Source organism: Delphinus delphis, chromosome 5, assembly GCF_949987515.2.
Source record: "Delphinus delphis chromosome 5, mDelDel1.2, whole genome shotgun sequence".
In the NCBI taxonomy this organism is placed as follows: Eukaryota; Metazoa; Chordata; class Mammalia; order Artiodactyla; family Delphinidae; genus Delphinus; species Delphinus delphis.
The window spans coordinates 103,086,171-103,106,434 of record NC_082687.1 but is presented as its reverse complement, the minus strand read 5'-3'; the positions used below and the strand labels follow the sequence as shown (position 1 = coordinate 103,106,434).

The following is a 20,264-nucleotide window of genomic DNA, read 5'->3' as shown; positions in this document are numbered from 1 at the left end:
CTGGCTGTTGGACTATTGGACTCATGCTCTTAACCTGTATGCTACAAGGATAATTGGTTATTTTTGGAAAAAAAAATTCTCAGCACCTCCTCTGGTGTACTGAAGTCATACTTGGTGTGCTCAATGAACATAAGTTAAATTTAACTCAAATCAGTGTTAACGAAACCCAATGAATGCCATGTTTTAAAAAGTTCATGGCCAAGCTGAACTTTGTTTGTAATAAAGTGACCATGACAGGGGCACAAGGGACCCACACCTTTTTAAAAGATTTAGAGATCCTGCTTCCGAGAGTGGCCAACCAGGTAACTTGAACCAATTTCTCCCACTGAAGATGAATTTTTTTAAAAAGCAGGACAAAATGTTTATTAAATCATCATAGAAGTCCGAAAGAGCTAACAAGGTAGTGAAGGATGTGGTGCCCAAGGTCGGGCGAAGATGCAGTCAGAGAAGTGTGCCCAGCCCTTGGGCTGTGTTTACGTAAGGGGTGTAGGTCAATCCAGGGGAGATGGCTGCACAGCTGATGGACCTATGACAGCCTCAAGCAGTCGAAGGGACAGAAGGTGGAGTTCACAGCTCATATGGGTTGGGGCCTCGTAAACCATTCCACACCTAGGGCTGGAACCCAAAAAGCAGCACCAGAGATACATGATTGAAATGGAAGGAAACCAGATCTGACTGGTTTAAACAGATGGCAACCTGCAGTCTGGTCATGTGGGTGACCCAGCATATTTCAAGTCCAGACCTTGAATTAACATGACTCTGAATCATCAGAGGCCCAGTCATTGGGCAGAAGCAAAGGAAAATCCTCTCTGCGGGAGGAGAGCCTCACTGCATGCTTGAAAATATTTTTACCAATATATGTACAAATCTGAGACAAGGCATATGTAGAAAAAATAAACAGGTACACAAGGAGATAAGAATATGACCAAAGACCTATACAAACTACAGACATGAAAAACAAACCCACGGGTAGTCCAGAGAGTGTAATTAGAAGACAAGGACTTTAAAGGATTGATGCTTACCGTGCTCATGACGTTAAAAGCCACTCTTAAACCTTAAAGCAAAGAGCTAGAAATTATAAAAAGTAACGTTACTTAGTTTAAAAAAAAGTCAGAACTTCTAGAATTGACGAACACTGCTCAATAATATGAACCCAATGTATAGGTTTCATTGCAGTTTAGATGCAGCTGGAGAGAGAATTAGTACTGGAAGAAAGATCAGGAGAAAATCCAGAACAAAGTAAAGAGAGACTAAGGGATGGAAAATATGGAGGAGAAGATAAAGGCTAAAAGATACAGTGAGAAAGTCCAAAATGTTTAATTGGAGTCCCCAAAGGAAAGAAGGGAGAGTCCAGGCAGTAGTCACATTTGAAGTGATAATGGCTGAGAAATCTCTCAAAACTGATGAAAGAAATTTACAGATGAGGAAACTGAGGCTTTATCTGTACATGTAAAAGAGAGGTTAAATAAATTGCATAAGTTCACACACAGGGCCCCGATGGTCAGGCTCCTGCACCCTTGATCTAACCATGATGCTCTTAGGTAATTTTTTTTAACAAAGAATGGATGAGAGAATAAGCAGCACCTAATAAACACAGGGTCACTTTTTGTGACATTAATAGTAGATAAAGGGCTTCCCTGGTAGCACAGTGGTTAAGAATCTGCCTGCCAATGCAGGGGACACGAGTTCGATCCCTGGCCCTGGAGGATCCCGCATACCACAGAGCAACTAAGCCCGCGTGCTATAAATACTGAGCCTGTGCTCTAGAGCCCACGTGCCACGACTACTGAAGCCTGTGCACCTAGAGCCCGTGCTCCGCAGCAAGAGAAGCCACCACAATGAGAAGCCTGTGCATCGCAACGAAGAGTAGCCCCCGCTCGCCGCAACTAGAGAAAGCCCGTGCACAGCAATGAAGACCCAACACAGCCAAAAATAAAAACAAATAAATTTTTTTTAAAAAGTAGATGAAATAGTTTTTAAGAAAAAAAGCTCTTCTAGAGAGAAAGGGGATCAGCTCATAGCACCAAAAGCTTTAATTCACCAGAAAGATGTAAAGGTTCTAAATTTGTATGCACTTAATGGCATTACCCAAATCGATGCAATTTGTCACATTAACAAAATAAAGCTGAAAAGCATCAAGATGATTATGTGAATAAATGAAGAAAAAAGTACTTCACAAAATTTAATTTCCATGCAGAAGAAACACTCTTAGCAAAATAGGAAATGGAAGGAAACTTCCTCAATCTGAAAAAAGAAAAAAACTATAGCAAACATTATACCTGAGGGTGGAAACTACAAAGGTCCTGATTTTATGTAAATGGAATCATATAGCATGTTAGGTTTGTGTATCTCAACTTTCTATGTCCTTGTGAGATTCCTCTGTGCTGTCGTGTGTAGCAGTAGTTCATTCTTCCTCACTGGTCTGTAGTGTTTCACTGTATAAATACACCACCATTTATCCGTTCTACTGTTGAGGGACATTTGTGTGGCCTCTTATTTTAGACTATCACACATTCTGCTGACATGAACTTTCTCGTGGATGCCGTTTGATACACATGTGCGCTTGTTTCTCTTGGGCATATGCCAAGGAGCAGAATTGTTGGGCTATGTGTGTGTGTAGCTTCAGTCCATATCCTCCATAACTAGTAGCCACCAATTTGATTAACATTTTGAATTTATAGATCAACTTGGTGAGGACGAACATCTTGACAATATCAAATCTTCCAATCCAGAAACATGGTATATCTTTACATTTATTTAGGTCTTATTAATTTTTCTTAATATTGTTTTGTGAGCAGGGAGTGGATTGGGATTGGGAGGAGGTGTGAGGGGGCTTCAGAGGTCCTGGTTATGATCTCTTTCTTGATCTGGATGGGGGTTGCATAGATGGGTGTTTTTAATAGTCATTTGTTAATCCATAAGGTTATGTGTTACATAGATGGGTGTTTTTAATAGTCATTTGTTAATCCATAAGGTTACATGTTATCCATGTATTTGTGTCTATTACATTTCACAATAAAAATGGTTTAATAAGATGGGAGTGATTTACATTTTCTTCCAGCCTCTGGAAATCCCAATTTTCTGCTAGGAGACAGATTTTAAAAATTGATTCTCCTATGTTGGAATCTATCCTTCCACAGCAGCAGTTGGGGATACTAAGACACACCTTTTTCTTTTGTGTTCATGATGGTCAAACTGCAAAAATACACTGTTTGCAAATTCAAGAAAGGTGAACTTTGTAAAAACTACATGGTCCATTAGTCAAGGCTCTTTCTAATAAAAAAATGTGCTGGATTCTGTCTGCTCCCTGGACAGAGACACATTCGCGTCATCGCACGTGCTCTGATAGGCCATGAAACACATGGCTTCCCACTTAACGCTGACACGTTTCGTTTGGGAGATGATGATTTATCCTGTGCCTGAAATAGAACAGGAATTAATCCGTGTTCTTCTCTCTCAGCGTGTGTGAGGGGTCGGACAGCAGGGGACACTGGTCAGGGGAGAGGCTGGCCCTGGGCCTCAGCCCTGCACTTTTCCTCAAATAGAAGCACACAGAACCCAGGCTAGGGCGGGATTTCACCCTGACTCGTCCTTCACTGAGGTTTCCACCTCTGCAGCCTGACCCAGAGGATCCAGCGTCCTCTCCAGGCTTCTTGCAGAGAAAGGACTGGGTCAGGGGAAGGGCACACATTCTGAAACCTTTGAAAAGAAGTCTCAGTTTTCGTACCTGCAAAAGGAATAAGATGCGAACTACATCTGTAAAGACAGCACCTGCCTTGAGGGCTGATTGCCAGCGATTAGATACAGCACACAGCACAGAGCGAACGCTTCATAAACGCCGGCTATTCTCATTCCAGAGAGGTTGGGAAAGTCAGCGTGTGGCTCTCAATAAATGTTACCTGTTGCTCTTTTCATTCCCAGAACAGAGCATTTTGGAGAAAAGGCAGTGTGTGTTTCCATTTGCTTGCAGGGTGGGGAGGAGAGAGGGAAGGGAAGGGGGCGTTCCCAGCAGAGGTGGGCAGGTGCCCTTGGGAGAAAGCCAGGTGGACCAGTGGGCGGAAGCACAGGATGTGTGGAAGCAGAGAAGCAGCAGGGGGTCAGCCTTCCGGGGGGCAGGGAGCTCAATGCCATGCGGAGGAGTCAAGACCTGGCAGCCTGCACCCGTGAAGGAGCTCACACAAGGCGCGGATGTGGCCAGGTCTGAAGATGTACTGATGAGGGTGAGTGCTGACTGAGGGAATAAAACATGTACTTCCAGGATCCCATGGACATGGCCCGGCTCCCTGTGAGTTTCCGGTTCATCACAGGAACCAGAAATGTTCCTCTGCAGGGACCACACCCTGACAGTTTTGAAGATGCACAGTTAACTCCTTCAGAGTCAGGTGTGCACAGGATCCTGGGACAGAGCAGTGCTGAGAGCACAGGTGAAACTGGGTCTCTTAAAAACGGGAAGGGGAAGCTGGGATGAAGTGAGAGAGTGGTGTGGACTTATATATAAGTCCATAGATAGCTAGTGGGAAGCAGCCGCATAGCACAGGGAGATCAGCTCGGGGCTTTGTGACCACCTAGAGGGTGGAATAGGGAGGGAGCGAGGGAGACACAAGAGGGAGGGGATATGGGGATATATGTATATGTATAGCTGATTCACTTTGTTATAAAGCAGAAACTAACACACCATTGTAAAGCAATTATACTCCAATAAAGATGTTAAAAAACCCACAAAACTGGAAGTAGGTTGGATCAAGGGTCAGGAGCCTGGGAACCCACCTGCACTGGGTCACTTGCCAGCAGTGTGACAAGGGGCGACTCTCTTCCTCTCTGGGGCTTCACCCAACAGAGGAGGAAAATGATACCTGCTTCCTGAGGACATGCGACACAGGAGACGTGTGCGTGGATGGGCACAGTGTCTCCAGATCTTCCTCTCCCCCAGAGCCATGCCCTTTGCCACATAACCTTGCACGCCTTCCCACAGGGAGTGGGAAGCGCCTCCCCAACCCTTTAACTTCGGGTCAGTCATGTGACTTGTGTTGGTCAACAGAATGAGGTGGAGGTGAAATGGGCTAGTTTGGAGGCTAGACCCCTGTCATCGCTATGAGAACATTCCCAGGCCAGCCCACTGGTCCTAGGAAGAGTAGAGACGGTTGTGTGCGTGGCCAAGTTGTGTTAGTCACGCCTAGATCAGACAACCACCAGCTGACGCACAGACCCTGGGGATAAATCACTGTCATTTTCAGCAACAGGGTTTTGAGGTATCTTGTTGCACAGCATTACTGTGGTCATAATCACGTGATACCACACCGGACAGAAGGGGCCCTAAAGGTGAAAGCTCTGGGGTAAAGGTGTCATATCCTCACAGCCTTCACGGGTTCATCCTGCAAATGTCTCTTGAGCACCTACTGCAGGAAGGCTCTGTGCCAGGGCCGCTGGGTGAACAAAGCTGACGTGGACCCTGACTTTAGAGAACGCACCCCCAGTGAGGGGGCAGACATCGCACAGGAACTCACGATATCCTATGGCAAGTGTGATGACAGGGAGGCTGGGAGCCCTAGGGACAGACCAGGGAATCTAACCGATCTGAGGGGGAGTCGGAGAAGGGCTCCCCGAAGAAGTGACAGGTAAGCTGAGATAAGATGAGAACAAGCCAAACTGAGGGGATGGAGGGAATGGTATTTCAGGCCGCAGAAGAGCACATGCAAAGGCACTGGGGCAGGAGGGACTGGGCCACCTTTGGGGAGCTGAGGGATGTCTGAGGTTGGCTGGAAGGCAGGGAGCAAGGGACATGCCTCCAAACAAGTGGTGAGTGGGCTGTGTCACATGAGCCTTGTGGGCTAGGTCAGGGGGCCTTATGGGCCAGGTTGGGTGGGTCTCATGGACCAGACTAGGTTGGCCTTTGGGCCAAGTCAGATGGGTCTCATGGGTCAGGCCACGTGAACACTTCATTGGCCAGGCTGGGTGGTCACCATGGCCAGGTTAAGGATGTTGGACTTTATCCTGAGAGCTATGGGTGGCATTCTGGGGTACTAAGTGGGTTCTTTCATATGGTCAATCTACAAAAGAAGGCAGCTAAGAATTCCTACATCAGAGAGGTTAAATGATATGGACCAGGCCGCATAGCTGGTACAGAGCTGAATCAGGCCCACAGCCTGGCCTGTCTGATTCCTGGGTGACTCTTCTCTCCTTTGCAGTTTTGCAACTCTTTGCAGGGAGGTGAGCTGACTGTGAAAATTACTAAAAGGAGGGAGAGGTATAATCGGGTAGCAGTGGTACCCTGAGGGCACCGGCAAGTTTTACTTCTGTACATGAAGAAAACATAAATGAATTACTCTACTAGTCTTGCTAAAATAAAACAAAAAGCCACGTTCCCGTAGCTTGCTACAGTAAAGTAGATATAAGCATGCCAGTCTATCTTTCTCAGACCTGTCATACTTAGTGATGATTTATCACACTTTAACCTTGATAAAGGACCATGGAATTGACTCACCCTCTGTAGCACCTACGGAAATCCTCTTTCCAGTGACAGGAGCTGTATGGTGCCTACACTTGTCAATTTCCTTCTCAAGATCTACTTCCAGTAGAACACTGCCCCCAAATCATTGTTTTGGTATTTCTCCCAAACCTAGTTTCTTCTACTCTTTGGAAACTTACTGTTTCCCACCTGTGATAGGCAAAATAATGGCTCCCCAAGATGTCCATGTTCTAATCCCTGAAACCTCTGAATGTGCCACACAGTCAGAGATTTTGTGGATGTGATGAAAGGACTAAGTGCAAAGCAAGGATCCTGAGATGAGATTATCCAGGGTTATCTCAGTGGGGCCCACATAATTATAAGGGTCCTTGTAAATGAAAGAGAGAGGCAGGCAGTCAGAGTGAAAGGAGATGTAGGATGGAAGCAGAGGCAGGAAGAGTATGGCTGTGGCCTGGAGATGGAGGAAGAGGCCACAAGCCAAGCAATGCAGGCACCTCTAGAAGCTGGAGAAGGCAAGGACATGAATTCTTCCCTGGAGCCTCCAGAAGGAACCAGCCCTGCCGATACCTTCACGTCAGCCCACTAAAACCCATTTTGGACTTCTGACCTCCAAAAACGTAAGGTAATAACTCTCGTTGTTTTTAAGTTGTTTTTAAGTTTAAGTTGTGGTAGTTTGTTCTATCAGCAATAACACACCATCTTCAGGATGCCAATGTTTCAGCTGATTGATATATTCACTGATGCATTGATTCACCCATTCATTTACTCATCAGTGTTGCCTGATTGCCTGTAATGTGTCATCCCCAGCTGGATTCTGCAGAACACACCGCAGCCCTCCCAGCAAGGACTCCACACCCCCGCCTTCCTCTTGTCCACCAAATCACTTCTCCCCACCTGAAGGTTACAGCCCTGGGCCTGTAACCCAGGCCCCCAGCTGTGTGACCTTGAACAAAATACTTTAACCTTTCAGTGCTGTGCAGTGAAGAACTGACCTTGCTGAAAGAGAGGCCTAGCCTTGGTCCACGGTTCTTGAGAAGTGACTTGTAAGTTCTTGGAATGTCCTGCCTGATAAGAGGGTCTCTATTTACCTGGGAACCTCGGGCAGCTTCAGACAATCTATGACAGTGATGCGATTTAGGGTGGGGCCCTTGGGCCATGTGGCATCAGCTCCACCTCTAGAGGGGCTAGGGCTTAAGGTCAGCCACGTTGGTGGTCAACCACATCTATGTGACTGAGCCCCAGTAAGAACTGTGGACACTGAGGCTTGGGTGAGCTTCCCTGGATGGCAACGCTCAGTGTGTAATGCCACACATTGTTCCCAGGAGAAGTGAGCACTGTCCACGACGCCACCAGGACAGGATACCTGGGAGCTTTGCAGTGAGAACTTTAGACTCTGCCCATGTGCCTCTTCTCTCGGCTGACTTAAATCTGTATCCTTTTGCTGTAATAAACCATAACCGTGAGCAGAACAGCTTTCAGTATGAGTCTTTCTAGAGACATGAAGAACCTGAGGGTGGTCCTGGGGACCTCTGGACTTGCATTTGGTATCAGAAGCGAGGGTGGTCTACTCCCAAACACTTCATGAGTGCTGACCATTATTATTCCTGTCTTCTTTGAGGACAGAGCTTCACTTTTTCTCTTAGTTTCCTCAGCCCTAACTTCCCATGAGACTCTGAAGCTGAGACGGTTGACCTTGGCAGGGCTGTTATCACCCTACTCCCCCAGGAGCCCTTCAGGAGAAACAGTAGGGGGAGGACAGTCAGAAATGAACAAATAAACAAGCAGGTCTCCGGGGCACCCTGTGATGCAACCGTGGCAAACTCAGCTCTGCGCCTGTCATTATCAGCAAGACTCTGGGCTCATTTCAGGAATCTCTCTACAAGGCATCCATCTCAGTCAAAATGAGAATTCACTGTTTGTTTAGAGGCCAAGAGACAGTGGGAGTTTAGAAAAATGCACTTTTCTCTACAGCCTGAGAACCGTTAGGTGGTGATCAAATTTATCTCACAGCCGCCATGCCTACAATATCGTGATCAGTGCCCAAAGAAAGGGGGGAATTATGTGCACACACACCTGCTTAGACGGTGAGTGATACTAACCAGGACCATGGTAACAGATTTAAGTGCTCACTGTGGGCCTCACACTCTTCTGTATGCTTAGCATGTGTGAACTTATCCAAACCTCTGAATAGCCATATGAAGACCCAGATAGTGACCAACCCCATTTTAAGAGGAGACCCAGATACTGACCATCAAAACAGACCCCAAGCCCAGGCCTCCTCACCATCCTCACCCGCACCATCCTGGCCCAGGCCCCCAGCATCTCTTGCCTGGACCGCTGCGATGCCTCCCCAGGCCTCCCTGCTTCCACTTTTGCCCCCTACAGTCCATCCGCCAGACAGAATCCAGAGGGATCCTTGGGAACATAAGGCAAGTCATCTCCCTACTCAAAACATGCCGGCAATTTCCCATCTCCCTCAGAAGTCAATGCAAACGTCTTCGGATGGACTGCAAGGCCCTACAAGACTCTGACCTTAGCCCGTACCTGTCTCCCCTTTCCCCAGAGCTGCCACACTGGCCTCCTTGCTGCGGCGGCTGCTGGAACCCCACATGTGCTGCTGTCTCTCCAGCTCCACAAAAATAAGCCCTTTATCTGTTTGGTTCACTGCTGAGGCCCCGGTGCTGAGACTGTGGGTTGCACAAAGCAGTGCTCGATAATATTCATTGAATGAATGAACCAACGGGCTCGCAAGCTTACAGCTGGTCGGCGAGGAAGCCACACTCTCCCCCAGGCCCCGGGTCCAGAGTCATGCTCACCGTCCCCGGGCTCAAGGCTTCCTGATCAACACGCTCAGTGACGGGGCAGAAGGGAAGGTGTTAACTGAGCACCTGCCACGTGAGGCCCTCAGCCCTGCCCTCCCGAGCTGCCATAATGGTCACCAGGCTCTCTGTCTCCATCTCACAGATAAGGAAATGGGCTTGGAGCAGTTAAGGCTCTTGCCCAAGGTCGCCCACCCAGGAATGTTGGGCGCCCACCCGGGAATGTCCTCGCCAAGCATTCCAATCTTCCAACTGGCTTCTTTCCACCACACCAGAGGATTCCAACCTCCACCTTTTGGAAATATCAGATAAAGCAGTTTCCAATACCCAAGGCAATGATTTCCACAATTAAGGGATGTAAAATAAACCAAAGTTATCTGGTACCAGAGGGCCTGATGTGCAAAGACGACGTGAATCATAGGAAAGAGCTCTGCACTGACTCTGGGAGAGAAGCTGGCACAGGCCTTGGGCCATTGCTTTCAGAAGGACCTGCACAGATGCACAGAACTGCTGGCCCCCCTTCACCTTGCCGCTGACCCCTCCTCATGCAGGGCATTGCCAAGTGCCTGCTTCCAAGACAGAGACTCCAGCAGCCACCACCCCTCACGCACACCTGCTGGGTTCTCCTGATGCTAGAAACAAGGGCGTCTTTACTTCCTCGGCCCAAACTTCAACGGGCTGGCAACGGTAAGCCAAGTGTACAATATCCTAAGGACGTTGCTGGGGCGTGAGGCTGTGGTCACATCAGCATCATCAAATCTTTACTGAAAATGATGTATTCACTGCCACCCACTGAGACTGGCGCGGCGCTTCCACATGTATTTCCTCCCTGTAGCAGTGCTCAGTGTTTTATCCTTGCTTTGTGGAGGACGAAAGTGGCATTTAGTCGACCGAGACTTTAGATTCTAACTGCAGCTCCAAGGAGGAAGTGTCAGCCTGCTGGACACACTGTCCCCTGCTGGACAAGAGCTCAGGTGGGCGCATCATCAATGGCATCTGCCCATGAGTCTTAAGTCCATTGGACTCTCACCCCATCCCCCCAAGGCAGCGGTCCTCAGACTCTGCTGTGCATCAGAGGAAACTGAGGTACAAGTTAGATAACCTGCTGCCGACCACACAGCTGGTCAATGGCTGGGCTGGGACTGGACCCCAGGCCATCTGAGTCCAGAGCCTGTCCTCACTGCAGGATTCACAGCCCACGCTCAGCAGCATGGGTCACGGCGAGGACATCAGCACTGAGGTTAGAGAGACTTACTTTAGATCCCATCTCTCTGCTTGTTGGCTGTAGGACTCGAGCAGGATGGTTGGGCCAGCACAGAGAGATTATGTAACCAATTCAAGGTCACACAGCATGTTAGTGCCCAGAAGGGGACTGGAATTCAGTGTGCTCACTCCCAGCCCAGGGATTTGAGTCCTGACTCCCCCCAGGCATGGTGGTGTTCCTTTCCCGCCTGGGAGCCTGGGGCTTTGACAAGTTGAATCCCACCCTGCACTTTTCCCAAGAAAATCCTTCCTGGTTCCTTATCTGTGAAGGAAGGAAAATGCAGTTTCTGCCTCACAGGATTCTCATGAGGACAAAATGATCAAATACTCAGAAAGCACTTACAACAGTGGCTGGCTCTGAACAAGACTGGCTCTGGTATCAGTTTCCTGGGTAGCCAAGACTACAGAAGTCTATTCTCTCACAGCTATAGAGGCCAGAAATCAAGGTGTCAGCTACCTCTGGAGGTTCTGGAGGGACCCTTCCTGCCCCTTCTGGCTTCTGGAGGCCCCAGGTGTTCCTTGGCTTGTGGCCACATCACTCCAGTCTCTGCCTGTCTTCACACGGCCACCTACCTGTGTGTCTGTCTCCACAATGACTTTCTCATAAGGACACCAGTCATTAGATTTAGGGCCCATGCTAATCCAGAATGATCTCTTCTTAACTAATCACATCTGCAAAGCCCCTCTATTTCCACATAAGTTCACATTCTGAGGTTCCTGGTGGACATGAAATTTGAGGTACACTATTATGGACTGAATTATGTCCCTCCAAAATTCATATGCTAAAGCCCTAACCCCCAATGTGACTATATCTGGAGATAGGGCCTTTAAGGAGATAATGAAGCTTAAGAAAGGTCACAGGGTGAGGTCCTAACCTGACAGGACTGGTGTCCTTGTAAGAGGAAGAGACACCCAAGCTCTTTCTCTGCCACGCGAGGACACAGTGAGAAGGCAGCCATCTCCAAGCCAGGAAGAGAGGCCTCACTAGAACCCAACCTAGATGATACCTTGATCTTGGACTTCCAGCCTCCAGAGCAGTGAGAAAATAAATGTCTGTGTTTAAGGCACAGGCTGGGGTCCTTTGCTACGGCAGCCTCTGAAAACTCACAGACACCACTGAACCCCACACAGTCGCCATCATGACGAGGGGCTGCACTCCCTGTCCTTCCTCCTGTCCTGTCTGGGCTGCCCCCTGACTCCTGGTCCACTTGGAGCTCACCTCCTGATTCAAAGCCCATCTCAGGCATCACCTCCAGCGGATGGCCATCCTTGACCTCACCTTCACCCCTATGTCTCTCAACCCTCCTCTTTGCACCCGTCAGCAGGGATTTTGTAAGGGCAGCCAATTTGGACTGGGCATGTCCCAGGTGCAAGCTGCTGTCCAAGGGCCTCACGTGCATTTGGTGTTCACACCACCACCATGAAGATGGGCATCACTGGCCCCATTTCACAGATGGGCAAACTGAGAACTAGAGAGGCCAAGTAATGTTCTGGAGGCCACACAGCGAGGAGGGAGGAGAGCCAGGACGCAGACACAAGCACTCTGGGTCCAGGTGAAACTTCTCCAGGGTGCTCCCCACCACGGTGGCACTTGTGACCTTCCTTCTTGACCGGGGCCACATTCCACCTTCCCAGCAGCTCTGGGTCCTGCCCGGGGCAAGGAGCTCTGCCTGTCTCGGTCACTGCCATATCCCGGGAGCCCCTCTGGCTTTGGAGGGCTCGGGTGCTCTCTTCCTATTATCTGAAAGCCAGCCGTCATTCCAGAGCTGCACGAGGTTGCCCAGGGAGAAAGAGGTGGCACCAGCACTGAAACTCAGGCCTCCGTTTCAAGCCCAACCCTCCTTCCTCATCACCGCTCTACACTCATGACGCCCACAAACGCTGGCCTATTTTCATCCTGGGTGAGCTGACTTCCAAAGACCTTTGCCTCTAGGGACATTTGGAGGTGAGGGTCCCGAGCACCTCAGAAATGGAAAGGGCCTCAGATGTGACCTGGGCCAACCTCCCTCCCTGGTTTCTGCCAAAGAGGGTCTCGGGGTCCCCCGCCCAGGAGGACGTGAGGTTCTCACACATGCCCGGATCCTGAGGTTTTCCTGCCAGTCCCACTTGGAAACCACATACCTGGCAGAGCGCGGCCACGGCCTTGGTGGCTCTGACATCCTCCTCTTCCTCCAGGTCACTCCGACTCAGCCTTTGCCTCTCCAGGACCTCGTGAAAACCCTGTGAGTAAAACGGGAGCTGAATCTGGAAGGAAAATGCTGATGTTCTTCCCAGAAAAACCTCAACGGACCCCGCCTCTCAGGTTGGAAGGATGTTCACCCCAACTTATACACAAGGAAACTGAGGCACAGGGATGTATGTGACTTTCATGGCTTGTGAGTTGTGGCTGAGGCCGGGACCAGTGAATTCGACCTCCAGGAAAACCACAGACTGTGATTCTGTCTGTGTACCCAGCAGGAGAAGGTGGGACCAGCATCCCTGTCACCCTTCTCTCCTGGCCACCCAGACATCATTTTCTGATTTCAGTTGCTGGGGACCACCATCCAGGCCCTGGGAGGCCCACCCAGTGGAGCCCGAGGCCAAGCAGGGCCACTGGAGGTCAGCGCGGTCAGTGGCCAGCCAGACTCCGCTCTGACCAACGGACCTCAAGGAGCCCAACAGAGTGACAGGGAGGCGTGCGCCAGGTGCCCCAGACACAGGCAGAAGGCACCGCAAGGCGAAACCACGGACGGTGGACTCCTCTTAGGGGGCAGCTGTGGGGGAAGAGGCCCCATGGGGGAAATGAGTAAGCTGAGTCTTGAAGGACAAGGAGGGGTCCCTGGAAGGAAGGTGGGGGGCCAACCCAGTCCCAGCTCAAGGAGCTACAGCAACAGAGACCAGGCAGTTAGAACCCTCTGGCCTTGGTGGGGGCAGAGTGGGAGGGGAGCTGAGAGGGAGGGGCTGCACGTGGTGCCAAAGGCCGTGCTCATTCATCAGTTCCTTGTTCATTCAATCACTTTTTTGTTGTTTGTTCATTCATTCAATTATTTGTTCTTTTGTATCCATCCATTTGTTCACGTGTTCATTCATTCTTTCCTTCCTTCATTTGTTTGACTTTTCTTTCATTTGTTGGTTCTTCATTCATTTCTTTGTTCATTCAATTATGTGTTCCTTTGTTCTTACATCCATCATTCATTGATTCATTTGTCCATTCAGTTATTCCCTCATTCCTTCATGCACGCATGCATGCATGCGCTCAACCCTTCCCTCCTTGGTCCCACGTTTCCTGAGCACCAGCATGTTTCCTGAGCACCAGGTCCTGGCTGTGCTGAAGTCCTGGGTTGCAGAGCTGACGCTGTCACCGTTTCCACACTCAGGACTTGCACTGAGCAATGTGATGTCAGAGAGAAGGGCCTAGAAATCTCAGAGTAACAAACTGCTGTATAATCGTATCTTTTCACTCTCATTTCAAATGGATCTTCTTCAAGACAGAAACAGCCCCCCACCCCACGGTATGACAAACCCCAGAAACCCCAGGCGTGGGCCCTGGGAGGAGGCTCTGTGGGTGCGGAAGGGCACTGGACCAGGGAACCAGGGACGTGAAGACCTCTCCTCCGTTCTGGCCGCTGGCTTCTCACTCGGGTATAGCCGCCGCCACCATGCCGGCCCCCAAGGAGGGCAAGTGTCTGGGCTCTGGCCTGAGCCTGGACCCAGCTACAGTCCTGCCATCCCCTCGGCAGAGCTGAGACAAGCAAATGCTAGCGAGGAGAGAAGGACCCAGAGACACAGTCAGGCCGTGGCTGCCCCTTACTGGTCTGACTGAGCCTCAACAACCCGGCAAGGCGGTGCTATGATGCCCATTGCACAGATGAGGAAGCCAGAGGGTTAGCAAGGTCGCTCAGACACAGCGGCAGAGTCAGCATCTAAACCCAGGTCCTGCTGCCTCAGCGCCCAAATGTTTACCAACCCTGGGGGACGCCACTGACAAGCAGCCCTGCCTATCCCCGCCCCCTCCACCAACAGGGAAACTGAGGCAGAGTCCTGCTCTCTCTCTGCGAACTGCAAGCCCTGGTCCTTCCAGCCTGTGCTGGCGCCAGCTCCCTTGCTATCCCTCAAGCAGGGTGACACCTTGCTTCCTGCCCTCCAGCCGGTCTCCTTGTCTTTTTCCCAGTCAAGACCACGAGCGTTGGCTACCTTGGCCACCTCGCTGGTCCTGCCTGCTCAGCCCCCCATGCAGGGTCCTCCCCTGACTTGCCACCTGACCCAGCGAGGGGGGCCATCCCTGTGTGACAGCCTGCCTTACATCCAGGACACGCCTGTCCCCTCTGGGGACATCGCACGCTGGTCTGCATCGCAGGTTGGGCCCTTGCCCTGAGCCATCTGTGTGAAGCCCTCTCCACGGCCCCTCCCACCGTCTTTCCATCGTCCCAGTGAGGGCGGTGCTGCTCGAGCCACTGGCTTACAGACCAGGAAGCTAGGGATGCAGAGCCCAAGGGAGCTGGCTAAGGTGACTGGGCTGACAGGTGGGAGGCAAGGAAAGACCTCCCGAATGGCAAATGCCAAGGCCTCTGGCTTCCCAAGCGCAGTAGCGGGGGGCCGAGCCCCCTCCTGCCACCCTGATCAACCCGCGTGGCTCCCTGGGACGGCTGTGCCCGCGGACGTGGGAGCGAGTCAGGAGCAGGTCACCTGGAGGAACTCCTCGGGGTCGGCGGTCTGCGGTGCCGTGGCCAGGAAGCTCCTCTGTTCCTTTTGCTGGGCCAGCGTGAGCCTTGCCATCCCCTCCGCCTGGTGAACCAGTGACGCTTTGACCAGGTCTCTGCCTCGCTGGACAAACTCTGAAATTGAAATAAAACAAGGTTGCTCCCCCGGCGAAACCTCCACTGGCTGCTTCTGCCAGCACGTGGAGGGTCAGAAACTCTGGGGCAAGTCCCCTTTTTATTCTGGTTTTATCATTCAGGGCCCTCTCCCTGGGGTCCAGGACTCAGAGCAACATAAGAGGTTTCATGTAATTGCTGTGCAGGGCGGCCGGCCAACCTGACCAAGAAGTAAACAAAGGGGTATTTTCCCGGAGAAAAGAGTGTGAGGGAGGGGTAGGTGGCAGAGGGAGGGACAGGTGACACAGGGTACAGAGAGCCTGAGTCTTCAGGAAGATAGTGACACGTCAGACTGGAGTCGAGATTCAAAAACTGCCAGGGTGAGTTATTAGATCAGCAGAAGAGAAGCAGGGTGAACCCAAGGGCAAGGCACCCTGTGGCAGGGGAAGGTGAACTTGGGGAGAGAGGGGCGGGGCCTAAAACCACCCTTCAGCCCACCTGCGTCTTTCGGCCCCAGCAGTGCGCCAAGTACAGGGCCAGCAACTGGGGTCTACCAGTGAGCAGGACCCAGCCCAGCTCTCAAGATGTTCATGGAATGCAGGAGAAGAAATTATGCTGCATGAGGGCCAGGGCGGTGGCAGGGCGGGGGGGTGGGCGGAAGAGGGGGCACGCGCAGCGTGGGACCCCGGAGAAGGCTCCTGGGAGTAGCGCCAAGGACGAGGTTGGTCAGATTCTGTCCACTTGGGTTTTGGGGGAGATGCTGAGCAAGAAGCTGCTGAAGCAAGTGAGGGCCTGGCGACGAGAGGTCTGCAGTCCTCGGAAGTGTTGGTTTCAGCATCTCACACCATCCCCACCGCCACACACACACACACACACACGCACACACACACACACACACACACGCACACACACACGCACACACACACGCACACACACACGTCACACCTCCTTCTGCACTTGGCCTAAGGCAGGCACACTTCCTTAGGTTTGACCTGAGAATCTGTTTAGCCTCTGGCACCAAAGAAAAGAGTGTGGCCAGGAGAGACCGGAGTCCTCCCTCTGCCTAGACTCCTCCCTCCAGCCCTGACTGTCTCCTTGTCTCCCCCATCTTGTCCAAGTTCAACAGAGCCCCACCTAGGGGGCTGCTTCACCATCCCATCCCAGCCACTCGCTTCCCACTGATAAAGCCCAGACCACTGTGTGTGGTGACCCCCAAGGCCAGATGCATTCAGATTCTACATGGTCCAAAGTTCTAGCCAACAGAAAGTTTTCCACGTGGTCACCTCCTGCAGGTGAAACACCTGGGTTTCCTCTTGCGGGTCCCACCAGCGGTGTGACCTGGACTAATTCCCAGATGCCCTTGATGTCTTGAGCCCTGATCTGCCCATCTCCCAGGGTCGGCCCGGGAGCAGCAGCACGTGTGGGAAACAGCCACGCTGGGTTCCCTCTCCTGCCCCACGTGACTGACCCCTGTCCACGCTCACCCACCTGCAGCTGAGCCGGGCCCCGGGCCACATGCAGGGCTTCCGGGCGTTCCCGCCTCCTTCGCCCTCTGCATGTTCCGGGTGCTTCTCTGGCAGCCTGAATCACTGATGGCAATGTGCAATCCCGGACCCGAGGAGGTGACCTGGGATGGCAGCCTGCGCTAGCCTCACGGGAGCTGCTCCCGACGCCTGCAGGTGCCGCCACCAGCCCTGGCCCACACAGCCTGCAGCACACACGGGGTGCCGGGCGCCCGGGCCTGGCCCACTCGCTCACCCCTGCCGAAGCGCTCCGCCTCCTCCCAGAAGGCCTTGTGCTGCTGGGTCAGCAACTCCTCCCTCTGCCGCCCCGACAGCTTCCCCTCGACGGTCAGCAGCTCCAGGCTGTGGGAGATGGCGGCCAGGCGGCATCTGGTCTCCTCCCGGATCTGCAGCTTCAGGAACTCGATTGTTTTGGCCACGTGTGCCCGCCCCATTGTCCTCTCCAGGGCGTCCTAAGAAGAGAAACAGGCGACAAGGGGCTGGAACGCCCTGGGTCAGTCCTTGGCCATGAGGGTCTGTAAACAGTCACGGGCTTGGTCCTGGGGCCCCACCTCCCTAGGAGCAGAGCACAGGCCAAACCGCTCTCACGAGCTTCGTGTGTGTGCCTCAGATGGGGACAAAATGGTCCCGCACGGGGACGTGGTGAGGCTGATGCCGCATAACACAAGGAAAGCGCTGGGTACTCGGTGAGTGGGCCAGGCTTCTGGGGAGGAATTTAATAAATGCACACGACCAAAGAGGGAAGTCCCCCTTTCCCATTGTCATCCCCCCCCAGTCGACGGGGCCTCGGGCCTCCACAGCCCTGGAGGAGAGACATTAGAGAAACAATAAAGGTCGCGGGACCTTTGGCTTTCGAGCCTCCGGGAACCTGAGTGCTGGGGATTAAAGAGATTTGCCGGGTAAGCCTGACCTGGAGGGGGGCCCCGGCCGTCAGACTTTAGAACAGGCCTGCCTGCCCTGCCACGCTGTCCTTCACTTAGGACACGGCTCTCGGACAGGACGCCTCCCCCGTGGAGGACATGTCCACCAGGGGCAGGGGCGGACCCTGCAGTCTGCGTCTCCTGTCCTCGCGTCTCAGAGAGCAGCCGCTCCAGGAACCTTGTAGAATGAGAGCACGTGCACCACGTTAAAGCTGCACGCCCTGCGCCTCAGAAGGACACCTTTCCCACCTAGGGGTGGGCCCCCAGGACCCCCGGCACGGCGGCCTGAGTTCGCCTCCGCCCTTCTTCCCCACCACGCCGGCACCCTGGCCTCCTTCACACCCCTCCACTGCGTCTCCTTCCAGCTGGCCCAGAGCCACGGCCAGCTCAGGCCCAGGTCACCTCCGCCCTGGGCAGTACCTGCTCTGCCAGCCTCCCACCTGCCCGCTCCGCTCCACCCCGCCCGCCCCCCCCACGCCCGGCAGGCAGAGGGCCTTTCTGAGGTGCAAACGTGGCTCTGCCATCCTGGGGCCCAAACCCTGCAGTCACTGCCTTCAAACCAAGTCTAAACTTCTGGGCACGGTGCACGAGGCCCTTCAGGACCAAGCCTGGCTGAGTCTCCAGCCTCGTCCCACACACCTCCTTGCTCCTGGCTGCCCAGCACACCCGGCCTTTGCACACACTGCAACACCCTCCCGGCCTCCTCACTCCCCTGCCTGGCCAGGTCCTGCTCGTCCTTACGCGCTGTGTGGCACCTTCCCTGACCCCCTCCACCTCCACGGCCCCCTCCTCTCGTCTCTGCTGCTCCTGTGCCTCTGTCTAAGCATAGGGACAGTCCCAGGCTGGACTGACAGCCCTTGAGACAGCGGCCATACCTGCAACACCCAGTAACCAGCCCTGGGGCTCACTGTTTGCTGAACTGCATTGGTCTGTGTTTGAGCAACGTGTGAACAGGGCAAGGACAATGATCCCCCAGTTATGGACAAGAGCACTGAGGTTTATTCTGGAACGCCACCCAAATAGCCCAGGGACAGCGGCTCTGAACCTTCCTCTCCGCCAACTACATGAGCCCGACGGCCGTCAGCGGACCCATGACCGCTAGAGGGCGCAAGAGGATAAGCGCTCGGTGCAGGTGTGGACGGCAAGGGATCCAGCGAGGCTCAGGGCGTGGGGGACAGCGCCCAGTGCCCAGAGCAGCCACCTCTAAGGCATCACGGTCACGCCACCCGGCTGGAGAGTGACAGCTCAGCCTCTGGATTTATATTCAAGGAAAGACGGGAGTAGAGTCGAGAGGCGAGCATGAGCAGAGGGGCATCAGATGGAAGGTGGGAGGAGTAAAGGGACTTGCGTGGGAGGCGAGGGGGCCACCGCTGGCTCTGAGAGCTGTAGCCAGTCCTCAGACGTGCCCGGGCTCAAACTTGGCTCCAGACCTGCATGACCTTGGGCACAGAGTCCTCACCTACGCCTGACTTACAGAGTGGATGTGAGCATTAAATAAGTTAAAATAGGTAATGCACTTAAAATAGCAACCAGAAGACAGTAGGTGCTCATGAATGCAAGCTGTCGTCATAATTACGTACAGCAGGTCCCCACATCCCTCCTACCATCCTCTTTCTCTCGAGCATCCCTAGAAGCTGATTCTGATGACCTCTGGGGCCCTTTCCAGGGCTCTTCCAGTTCTGATATTCAGCAACTCCATGCGACACATTCCGACTGCCCAGGCCAGAGTTCTCAGACGCCTGCAGCCTGAGAATTTGAATTCTTCTGGAGTTTATCAACAACATACTCTGACACACAGGCAGAGCCAACCCGTCCCTCTCTGTACAAACACAGACTGTAGCTCTTTCCACACATCATTACGATGACTTGTTTACGTCTCTTTTGTTTGCTGACACTTGGCCTGCCATTGTCTAATCCGTATCACATACTGAGCACTTCCCCTGGGCCAGGCTCTGTTCTAAAGGTCCTACATGTTGTCCACTTTCTAACACTCTCAGAGCTGATGCTATTCAGATTCCCATTTTACAGATGATGAAACTGAGTCACAGAGGTTAAGTAACCTGTTCAACGTCATACAGCTAATAAAAGGCAACTGTGGGATGAGCTCAGGTTTCTAGCTCCCGTCTGCAACACTGTTCCTGTAACAGGATGTGGCACACGGCAGGTGCTCATGAAATGCTGACAGAAGGAAAGGCCTACAGATAACCTGGAGAAAATTATTTCCCTTCTTCCTATGTGGAAGTGACCGGCTAACACTCGGGCCAGAGTCAGCTAAGGATACGTTTTTCTTCTGCATCAATATCCTGCTGATGGAATAATAATTAAATACAAAGAAAAAAAGAATAAAAGGAAAAAGATCTTTCTCTTTGATAAGCATTCATATCGGCAGCATTATCAAATCAAAATCCAATTCAAAGGGTTTGGACGGCAAACCAGGAAGCCTGGGGCACAGGCTGAGCGATATCATTAGGCAACATGGG

The 20,264-nt window shown here is 52.3% G+C and overlaps 1 protein-coding gene across 6 annotated transcripts in view; it reads right to left on the bottom strand.

Moving 5' to 3' along the window:
• EVC (EvC ciliary complex subunit 1) overlaps positions 1-20,264 on the bottom strand; it is an 83,388-nt gene that overhangs the window by 28,742 nt on the left and 34,382 nt on the right. For all 6 annotated transcript variants that reach the window (XM_060012821.1, XM_060012822.1, XM_060012826.1 and 3 more), the window contains 3 exons: positions 17,100-17,316; positions 15,214-15,362; positions 12,670-12,768 (listed from right to left, as the gene is read on the bottom strand). In XM_060012821.1, the coding sequence (XP_059868804.1) occupies positions 12,670-12,768; positions 15,214-15,362; positions 17,100-17,316 (465 nt within the window). The remainder of the gene's footprint in view (positions 1-12,669; positions 12,769-15,213; positions 15,363-17,099; positions 17,317-20,264) is intronic.